The following is a 10,834-nucleotide window of genomic DNA, read 5'->3' as shown; positions in this document are numbered from 1 at the left end:
TTCAGCAAGCTAAAGTGATTGAGCAATATGTGCAAACATCTCATTTGAAAAGTTAAAGTAGGTAACATTATTCAGGCCAAGGGCATTTAGCAAACATAAACAGCATTGTGATAAACACCTAAATGGCTGATAACATGTTATGTAATTAACATTTAAAACAACCTGAAAGAAAGACCCAGTATTATACAAAGATACAGATGATTTAGGTACACTGCAAACTATAATGCAAAACGCATCTGGAATCCAAACAGCTAACATTTGAATCTGCTAATAACATATCCTAAGTCAGGACCTTAGTCCTACATTTAAACCTGCTAAGTTTGCTTTAAATGTTTCAACATCATCATATCAAAGGAACACGCTATGAGTCATTTGAACTGTTGTGTAATTCCATTACATCCCCAAGATAGTATTTCACTTGTACATAGGTTTGGCCCTTTCTGCTGATTGTGTAATAAGAGGTAAAATCAACCAGCTTTTCAGCATCCACTAACTCAGTGGCCTGTGCAAGGTGTGGGACCTCAACTTGATAAGCCATAACATTTCTATCAAAGCATATGGACTGAAAAGGCTGATATTCCAAACAATAAAGCTTAGAATCAACAAGAAATATGCTTTTGACAAGTCCAAATTCGGGTGTATTACCATTTAGTACATTGGCAAGGATCAAGGACTTCTCAGTAATGTATTTATTACCATTTATCACAAGCCATTTCACTGATACAGCATGGTTAATTTCACTAAAACCTAGGAAGTCCCTCAATTTCCCATGTAAATATTGTAGATCTCTAACCTCAGATACAGGACCCATCTCCTTTTCATTTGAAAAAATTGGGTGCTTGGAAGGGTCAACATTTTGGCAGCTTTCATATATTTGGTTCTGATTAATCAAAGACTTGCATACATTTTTAAAATTGAGCTTGGAGGCCCATTGCTTAAATAAACAATGCTTAGACTCGAACCGCATACACATATGTCTGACCATGGGACCCAATGATTCTATCTGTGATGGCAAATGTATCATGTAATGCTGCTTAGGTGTAACATTGTGGTCTGGAAAAAGCTCCTTCCAATGCTTCAAATGACTTTCAATCAGTAACTTTAACCTTGACACAGTTGCAATGGTAAGAACAGGTGCAAACACTATTTGAACAATCTCTATTAAGTCCATTATCAACTGCATTGACTTTCAAATGTTCCAAAACAAATGGCAATATCCTCAACAGGACAAGCATTTGCCCTGATGACTGCCTTAGTTTACCATCAGTTGACATCAGTGTATTCGGAGAAATTGGGGATGGTCGATCTCTAACATCTAGAGGCGAATAAGGGAAACCAAGAATAGCTGAATTCACAGAGTCCAGATTTAACTCTCCTGACTGAACAAGATGATTCAAAACACATTTCATTTCCAGAGAAGCTATACCCTCAAGAATGACATGCATAATGTCTTGCGGGGTTTGCCGAATAATATCAAAGGATGAGAAGTCAACTAACTTGCTCCTTCGATTGATCCCATATGTTGTTCTAAGGCTGTTGCGAAGCAAGTCTGTGTTAGCCTTTTCTATTTCATCACACTGTCTGACATGATTCTCCAATGTTCTTTTAATATATGCATCCTCGTTGAATTGTGACTGCATGTCCTCAAAAGAACACTCACAGTAAGCAAAGCCCACTCCTTCTTTGAACCCTGCGAGTTCATGCTGTGCCAGGGTGTCACCAGAGAGAAACCATAGCACCATGTATTGTTTTCTCCCCGTTAATAGTTTGAATTTTAACACCACTGTACAATGCATCCATGTCTTCCTTTATTCTATTCAATATTACATCTACACCAGATTGACGGAGGTCTGCTGATTTAGCCATCGCAAGTAGCCTAATAGCAGCCAGCTTAGACCTGTAATTTGGATTTATATTTCCTAGGGTGTAGTACACCATTAACAACTTGTTCTTTGATGAAAAGGATCCTAGTGGATTACAGATCTCTATTTCGTCTGTATACAGAATAATCTGCAGTGCATTTGGTTTCTCTGAAAATAAGGGATGAGATTTTAAAAGAGAACCATCAACAAGGTCATGAAAAAAACCTTCACTGCACCTCTGGGGTACCTCTTCAATCATAGTCAAAATCCTCGGATGTAATAGGAACTGCTCTACACTTTTGACTAATGGTACATAATAAAATAATTTGTCTTTGATGACAAAATCTGTTGATCCTCCACGTTTCTTCCTGCATATGGTTCGAGCAATTGGAATTTCCTCTGCATCCACACAACAAAACTGCTTCCTAATAACACTGTTCTGGCGAAATGTTGTTGAAACGTTAGCAAAGGGGTCAATGAAACTGTCAAATATATCCATTGCATCTTTTCCAAGTTGATTGGTTGTACTTCCTGAATTCTTCTTTAGAACTTCCTTCATCTGCGTCCTGAGGTTGTCCAATAGTGATGATTGATACTGCTGTACCCCAGCAACAATGTCATTCATGCCTTTCTGAAAATGAGAGATTGAAAGCGATGTGATCAATCTTTGATGTTGGTAAACATTATCATGATCACTGTAGCTTTATGTGATATACAGTTTTGCTTATGACATAGACACAACAGTAAAGTGGATAACAAAGCACTAAAACTGAACTCGGCCATCAGTGAACCACTATTAACTGCTAACTGTGTACAGTAGGTAGCCAAATACTGTGCTCTGTTCTCAAAGAACAACTAGGTCTAACTTAATATATGGCTACACTGTGTCTGGTTATAAATTGTAATAAAATATGGGAAATCCCTTACTGGGTTAGTCAGAGTGAATGGCTTGAATTTCTGGATAATAAATGCTCATTTGCATTTCTTTGTCGCACACAAAATATTTCCTGTTAATATGTTCTGAGAAGCAGATCACACATGGCATAATGCTTTTAGTCCAAAAAGGTTACATAGGAAGCATTGATAACAAAGGCAGTGGCATGTGTTGTCAGATCCTACAATACAAAATGTAGTAACTTGACATTTGCAGGTATAACATTACTCAATGTGACAGAAATATATAATCTTTAAATGTATGCACATCTGATGATAAAAAAACTGGTGACATGTGGTGAGCAAAGATAGATAATTTAATATTTTGTAACTCTGACCAAAACATATCAAACATTAGTACTCCAACAAGACAATAAGCCATTCTAACTCTTTATGTGTTCATTTAGTTTTGCTAGTACAGCACATAGAAATACATCTTCACATATACCTCTAGGTTTTATGAATCATTTGGTGAATTTAAATGAAATATTTCAACATAATATTGATATATAAATTATATGCTAGGCCAATATTAGCCACTACTATATCGGCCTGACCTTTATTTAGCAGCCCTTAATTTTCAGTAGATAGTCAACAACAAAGAAAACATACTTGGTGCACTGTGACAGCTCCATCTTGGTCGATGCCCATTTGCTCTTCAACTGAGTCAGGTGTGTGAAGGTTCTGATCCTCGCTGCTGGAGTCGGCTGGAAGCTGATCGGGTTGAATGTTGTCCTGTGTACAACATATCAAAGAAACAAGATTGTTTGAAATTGTAAAAAATAAAAAAATTAGCTTCACTAAAAGAGCAATTTAAATATGTAATTCCTTTCTATCTAAGATTATTTTCACATTAAACAAACTTTGGGGGCAAGAGTTATTTCAGCAACAATTATTAACTGTAAGCCGTAGCACTTTATCCATAGTCTGGGTAACACTCTTTATTACATTTTTTCAGTCCAGAAAACAAAACCATGAAACTTTTTTTTCTAATCAAATCTGAAAATCTATTTATCTTTGTTTTAAGTTTAATAGTGGGTAAAGAATTTGAGATTTATTTCTGATTTGCTAAAACTGTGAATTCAACAAATCATATGCAGATCCTGACAGTGATGCATGCACCTTGCAGAATATTGCAGAGTGAAAAAGTGGAAAACCATAATTTTTGTGATTTACTGTTTTAGTAACTGTGGCCAAACACCAACGTAATGCATATTTTTAACGGTTTTTTCATCCCCACAAAAACACTACATAGCTAACTGCTGAATTAAAAATATATGGTTGACAGATGCCGCCTGCTTGTAGCCTAGCAGATTCATTAGTTAATGCTAAGGGATTTATAATAACTAAATGTGGCTGATCAGTATTGGCTAACGCTATCTGTAGCATCACACAATGTACGAAACTAACCCTGTATCCGAGTGGCCACGTGGCCCAAACACTGTAGCTAACAATCTTAGCTGAATTAGCAGACGTTACTTACTTTTTGCTGCGGTCCTTGGGTTTCCTCCTGTCGGTTTTCATCTCCACGTGTGGCGTCGCCAGGTCTGGTGTCTTCAAGAAGATGTTGAAAGTGTCTTCTCTTTACATGATGGTAGAATGAGTTGTACACTCTATATTCCTCAGTGCATCCATCAATGCCACAGAGCAACCTGAAGTCAGAGCTGCGACTGTGCAGTCGATTAATATGGCTCAATAATAATTTCAGTGAAAAAGTTATAAAAACGCAGCAGATAACGCACCGCCAAAGCATCGTGAAATCTTCCAAAAGTTAACGATATTAAAACGTTTCTGCAGCAGGCCATGTACACGTTGGGGGAAATAACTAATGAAGTGGGTTTATCACATTCTCTAGCTGTATGGGGGAGGCCGGTGAGTCGTCTTCCTATATATATATATATATACACGTCATAATAATGCCTGGGAATAACTTGTGGAATGATGTGCATCTAGAAACAGATGTTTGAAATGTTACCTATGACCGCATCAGTTATTAATATTCCTAATATTTGCAACATATAAAATATCTCTGTCACCCCTCTTTAAGAAATGGTACCTTCCAATGGGAACCGCGAAGAGGGTCCGTTAAGGGCGTGTGTTAGGTCAGGTGCACCTAGCTTCAGGACGTTGCTGGCTAGCTTTCCTTCAGGCAGAAGACTGAACCTCTGCAAGTGATTGAACATTAAAACTACGCCATGGATGAAAATGGAAGAGATATCACATGCTTGGATCCTATAGCAACTGCAGCATTAAAAGGTAATGTAATTTTGTATTTTATACTGCACCTCTCCAGCAAGCTTTACATTATTTGAATCGGTTGGACTTAGCTAGGCTGGCTACATATCTAGTTAACTTAGCTAATATCTACTGTAAGCTGTTAATAACGGCATAATCGACAAATCGTGGTTAACATTTTAGTTGATACTGTTTTATTGCCAGAAATAATGTCAAGAAGCAAATGAGCCTTCCACAACTGACAGTAAAGTATTTAGCATAGCCATCTTTGGCGCCCTTCTTTGTTGTACACTAGCATAGCCATCTTTGGCGCCCTTCTTTGTTGTACACTAGCATAGCCATCTTTGGCGCCCTTCTTTGTTGTACACTAGCATAGCCATCTTTGGCGCCCTTCTTTGTTGTACACTAGCATAGCCATCTTTGGCGCCCTTCTTTGTTGTACACTAGCATAGCCATCTTTGGCGCCCTTCTTTGTTGTAGACAGCATTTACAAATGCGTTGTTGTATGATAGTGCAGTGCAGGCTATTGAAACTACACTGTCCTTTGGATATAAGCAGGCTTGGGACGTAAATTATGCTTATTTGAATAAAGATTTCAAGGTAAAGACACTGTTTTGAAAATAAGTTTAACTGTGTTTGCTCTTAAACATCAAGATTTGTTTTATTGTACTATAAAAGATGCTGAAAATGTATAACTTTTATAGCCTATGAGATTTTACACATTTGTGTTATGGATTTATCCTAACAACATGCCTCGTTTATTCATTTCCCTGGTGCCTTTTCATTTTCATTTGGCCAAAATAACTTTAACTCTGGATGAACCTATTGTAACAGCAATTTTTTCAATCAATTATAAGTAAGTGCAATACATTTTTTAATGTTAAAGAAAATCTTGTGAAGCCAGCCAGAAATGTACATTACTCTTTCATTTTATGTATTTAGATAAATATGTTATTAGTTGCTTTTTACCTTATTATTAACTGTGTGGTTAAATGTGTTTTCAGCTGCTAATATAAGCAGAGACATGCTGCCCAGCCTCTCTAAGGAGGACTTGCGTGATCTCCTTCCCGGGCCTGAGCACTTCAGAAGAAGAAGAACCATTTGGAGACTCAATCATGATGAAAATGAGGTAATTCCAGATTCTAACATTTGAGGGACTTTAAACCTGTTACCAAGTAAGCCTTTCCTAGTCATCATGCAGTTATTTGAAGTGGAGTTTTTTGGTTGTGTTGATTTTTGTTGTTGTCACAGCGTAGTGCTCTTTTCATTGTAAATACCATTTTATATATATATATGCATCTTTTATACAGGGCCAGGAGACAGACCTGTGTAGACCGAGTACCTCCCATGGGACTTGTGATTTCAGCCCTATTCCTACCCCCCAACCTTCCTTGTTTCCCTCCTCTTCCTCCTCCTGCCCCAACCCCTCTCCATCCCCCGTCTTTTCTCCACCCTCCTTCTCCTCTCAAAGCCCACAACCCCAACATGGTGCCAGCAGAACCGTACAGCTTCCCAGTCCACTGTATGTTTTATACACAGACACAGAATTGGAGCAATCACGAAGCACCTTTTCTGAAAAGCAGCGTGCTGGAGAAGAAGGAGACTACGTCCTTTCCAAAGATCTTCGCTGTCGATTAATCAGGAATACAGTCACAAGCATGCTTTCCATTAAAAGAGCAGCTGGGGATGACTTTAACTATCCATGCAGCCGTGAACTCACTGTAATGGCGAAGCGTCTGATTGAGTACTACCCAATGCTTCGGGACAGATCTCAAACCAGTAGAGCTGAGTGGGTATGTCACTATTCAAGTTTTCAACTCATGGTTCAGACAAAGCACTGCAATCATTTGCCTATCAAACTGGGAGTGATGTGTTTTATCCAGTTCAATAAGAGCTCTGTGCAACTGCTTGTATGGTGTATTTTGTTTGATACAAGTTTGTTTTATGTGAGTTATAACAGAACCTGTTGTATGTCTGTCTTGTAAGGAAACTGTGAAAAAGCAGCTTTTGAAAAGGGTCCAGAATGTGACAACCCCCAAAAAGAAGCAGGGTTCAACTCCTTCAAGAAAGAGGCCTAGGAGTTTAAGCTTTCAGAGCAGCCATGAGACGTCCACTGATGAGACTGATGAATCCACCGCATCAACCTGGATCTTGGAGAGATCACCACCATCTCGATGCAGCACCCCGGAGGCTGAACAGTTATGTGGTAAGTACATAAATTGAAATAGTAGATAGTTAAATCTCTTCAAGAACATTTAATAATATCAATAAGCTATTTTAGAACCCTTTTTTATTCAAGATTACTCATCTATGTTTGCCCTGTGTCAGTCACTATGGCTGTTTGTGTGTTAATGTCTCATTTCAACTTTAACATCAGAAATGAAAATAGTGGGGTTTATGTTTTCTAGCATCAGAAACTGAGAGCCCACAGACCCAGGCGAGACACTATAAGACTCTACAGGCGATGTATAAAACTAAGGCCAGACCGAACAAGATGGATGTTGCTCAGCTCCTGGACCTCGAAATCCAAGCGAGAAGGGCCTTCATTGACTCTGATGTTACAAAGGAGCAGGACAGGCCTTCCAAGATTCTTAAAGCTTATCCTTGCTTTGGAGAACTGGATCATGTAAGCAAATGTTGTACAACTATGCTTCCTAATTCAGATAACGTTAGACCAAATTTGAAATGAGAAATGGTGTGACAATTAAATCAGATCTGTCTCATTATTTATAAATGAATGACTCAAATATGCTTATTGAATACAAATATGTATTCTGCATAGATATATAAAAACCCTCCACTTATTTAAAAATAACTAATTTCACAAATGTGCTTCTGATACACACAACATTATTTTGTTAGTATTATTGGTCCACAATACGTATTTAAAAATAGTGTGTGCATAAGACATACATTTGCAGAAAAACACATGTTTCTATGTGCATATTTTTGTTAAGTGACCATTTAAATCACATTATACACATATTAATCTTTTTTTGGAAATTCAGTTATGAGACGAATTACTAACCTTTGGAATGTAGATTTTAATATTTCTTCTACATATTTTCTCCCTCGTTGTTTTAGCTAATGGATGAACTACGGCGGGTCCTCAATCAAGGCAACTCCCACTTCTTAACGGAACTTAAGACCCGGTGGGGGACCTTTTGTGAGAGGGCACAGTTTTATGGAGTTTTCAAAAAGCTCATGAGGCCTCCGCAGCTTGACAAAGGTGATTATTATCTCTGACCATGTCTGTTTATTAACTGACTGCAGGAAACGGAATGACACTTTTTTTTTCAACAGTAAAGCACTCAATTGCCATGATGAAGGCTTTACCAGAGATGTTCCCATCACCTATGGCCCCACCCAAGAAGTTAAGGCACGCAAGTGAGGCTCTGCTCCACGTCCTTGAGGCAAGAAAATGTATAAGAATTTTCTCATGTCGATACAAAGAGTGAAATGTTGTGATCATATTTGTTTCCCTTTTTGTGACGATTTCTTTGTCTGTTTTTGTGTCAGTCTGCAGAAGACCCAAACACCTTTCTTCAGACACGACCACTTTCCAGCCCTGTTGTCATCATCTGCGAAACCAACTGTATACTGGCCATTGGAACCATGCCCGTGCTCATCTTCCCAAAAGAGGACATTCATGAAAGCGTGATGTATCTCATGGCATGTTATTACACCTTTCACCTCACCTATCCTAAGTGCATTGCAACACTCCTGTCTGTGGTGCAGACAGAAGTCCTCTTGGACGCCATTCACGACCATGACATGACTACTTCATACAAAAAGGCTATGGCCGACTGGAAAAAGTTCATAAGTGATTAGGGCACTTATATATGAGGGGCCGCTAGGGACAATATTCAGAAATACCGTTCACTTACACATGTGAAACACTCTCACACACACAACTGAAACCAAAATAATTTACAAACATATGTAAAAATCTCTCATATACACATATGAAACGCTCTCACACACATGACATCCAAAGTTATTCACATATGAAACGCACTCACACACGTGAAACGTACTCACACACACCTGAAACGCACTCGCATACACCTGAAACACCCTCACACACACACACACACACATGAAACGCACTCATATACACATTAAATGCGATTTCAATATGTTGTGTGAGAGGGATTTCAGTTGAAACGGAAGGCATCTCGCCTTTTAGAAATGTGCGCTTCTTCGCAGTTTTTTTTTTTTAAACAACTTCCTTTTCAACCGAGATGCCTTCAGATTCAACTGAAATCCCTCTCACACAACATACTGAAATTGCATTTCATGTGTATATTAGTGCATTTCATGTGTGTGAGAGCGTTTCATATCTGTGGGAGAGCGTTTCATGTGTGAGAGAGTTTCAGGTGTGAGTGCATTTCATGTGTGTGTGAGAGCGTTTCAGGTGTGAGTGCGTGCGTTTCACATGTGTGTGTGAATAACTTTGGATTTCATGTGTGTGAGAGCGTTTCATATGTGTATATGAGAGATTTTTAGATATGTTTGTAAATTATTTTGGTTTCAGTTGTGTGTGTGAGAGTGTTTCACATGTGTAAGTAAACGGTATTTCTGAATAATGTCCCTAGCGGCCCCTCATACTTATAGTCCTATTGAAAATTGTTCGCTGAGTCAAAAGTGTCATGAGAATTTCACTTGTGTTGTATTTTACAGTGAAAGAATGTTCTCTTTTTTTCTAAAGACATATCTGATGACTGACCTTTACTACGCAGTTTGAAAACAATAAAAACATTAAAAGAAATCATTTGAGACTCATTTTTCTTTAAGCAAGCAGTCAAAGTTTATATCTTGATAGGATTAAAGATTTTTGAAGGTTTTGTTACGTTTCTTGGTATTTAGCCTTATTTTAAGAATAGCACCGAATGCTGAATTTAAGTAGATTTTTCTACATATTAAGAAAATAATTCTTAAATCTTATCTTGTATCTAGACAAATATACCTGTTTAAAGTGAAGCTGCACTGGATTTAAGAAATGTTGCCTAACATAAAATAGAATTTTGGGACAATAGCAGTAGAATATGCTGAATTCAAGCACATTTTCCTTATAATAAGATTATATTCCTTCCTTGCATCAATTCAAATGTACTTATTTTTGGTTTAAAAACACTCGTTTTAAGATATATGTAGATATTTTTAGGCTAGATATATTTACTTGTTTTAAGAAGGTCTTGGCAAGTGAATTTTTCTTGTTCTGTTGGCAGATAATTTTTCTTATATTAAGTAATATATTACTCATTTTATTATTTATTTTACTTGTTTTTTTAGGCTTAGTTTTTGCAGTGTGGTGAATCACAGCGATGTTGATATGTAAAGAAATGAATTGCAGCTCGTGTCATGAGAGCTCTGTGAAGTTGTCGTTTCAGGTTGAGTGTCGTTTACTTCTCATTAATATGAATCCTCTCAGGATTTCTCTTATAACTCATTATGATCTACGATAAAGTCCTTGAATCACATGTTTTCAGGAACCCCTCGTAGAAGCTGTATTTATCATTAGTTTCATACGACTCCCATCGTACTGGTAAGTGCCCCCTTTTTCTTCTTAGTTTGTGTGCTCGACCTTAACTTATACAAAGGACAGCCGTGTTACTGATCCAACACTCAATGTCCTCATTATTTTTATTTAATCTTCTCCTGAATCCATGTATCTGAAACAGTGCAGAACACTTGATAACAGTCTCTACAGTCTTTTTATATTCCTGATCTATAGTTCAATCAGGGAAGAACATGTATTCACACATGCGCCACATGATAGAAATGTTAATATTCGTTGGCGA

At 37.7% G+C, this 10,834-nt stretch overlaps 2 protein-coding genes across 2 annotated transcripts; one reads left to right on the top strand and one right to left on the bottom strand.

Moving 5' to 3' along the window:
* Nucleotides 1-1,445: 1,445 nt before the first annotated feature.
* LOC117550395 lies at nt 1,446-4,654 on the bottom strand. The gene is made up of 3 exons (XM_034222823.1): nt 4,279-4,654; nt 3,408-3,530; nt 1,446-2,493 (listed from the first exon to the last, which is right to left on the bottom strand). The coding sequence occupies exons 1-3, from the start codon at nt 4,546-4,548 to the stop codon at nt 1,717-1,719; spliced, it is 1,170 nt and encodes a 389-aa protein (XP_034078714.1). The 5' UTR covers nt 4,549-4,654; the 3' UTR covers nt 1,446-1,716.
* On the top strand, nt 4,599-8,885 carry LOC117550398. The gene is made up of 8 exons (XM_034222828.1): nt 4,599-5,051; nt 6,035-6,159; nt 6,341-6,823; nt 7,017-7,236; nt 7,439-7,656; nt 8,115-8,259; nt 8,334-8,443; nt 8,550-8,885. Exons 1-8 carry the CDS (start codon nt 4,991-4,993, stop codon nt 8,859-8,861), a joined length of 1,674 nt encoding a protein of 557 aa, XP_034078719.1. The 5' UTR covers nt 4,599-4,990; the 3' UTR covers nt 8,862-8,885.
* Nucleotides 8,886-10,834: the final 1,949 nt, after the last annotated feature.

The sequence above is a fragment of the Gymnodraco acuticeps genome, unplaced genomic scaffold (genome assembly GCF_902827175.1).
Source record: "Gymnodraco acuticeps unplaced genomic scaffold, fGymAcu1.1, whole genome shotgun sequence".
Classification (NCBI taxonomy): Eukaryota; Metazoa; Chordata; class Actinopteri; order Perciformes; family Bathydraconidae; genus Gymnodraco; species Gymnodraco acuticeps.
Note: the sequence above shows the minus strand (reverse complement) of the source record. Positions and strands in the feature narration are given on the sequence as shown.

Bases quoted from the DNA above. Each gene is read 5' to 3' on its own strand.
- LOC117550395 (XM_034222823.1), bottom strand. From the start codon at position 4,548: ATGCTTTGGCGGTGCGTTATCTGCTGCGTTTTTATAACTTTTTCACTG. The intron at 3,531-4,278 runs GTAAGTAACGTC...TGTTGTACACAG, and splicing joins CCCAAGGACCGCAGCAAAAA to GACAACATTCAACCCGATCA. The intron at 2,494-3,407 runs GTATGTTTTCTT...TCTCATTTTCAG, and splicing joins GAGCTGTCACAGTGCACCAA to AAAGGCATGAATGACATTGT.
- LOC117550398 (XM_034222828.1), top strand. From the start codon at position 4,991: ATGGATGAAAATGGAAGAGATATCACATGCTTGGATCCTATAGCAACT. The intron at 6,824-7,016 runs GTATGTCACTAT...CTGTCTTGTAAG, and splicing joins AAACCAGTAGAGCTGAGTGG to GAAACTGTGAAAAAGCAGCT. The intron at 7,657-8,114 runs GTAAGCAAATGT...TCGTTGTTTTAG, and splicing joins GCTTTGGAGAACTGGATCAT to CTAATGGATGAACTACGGCG.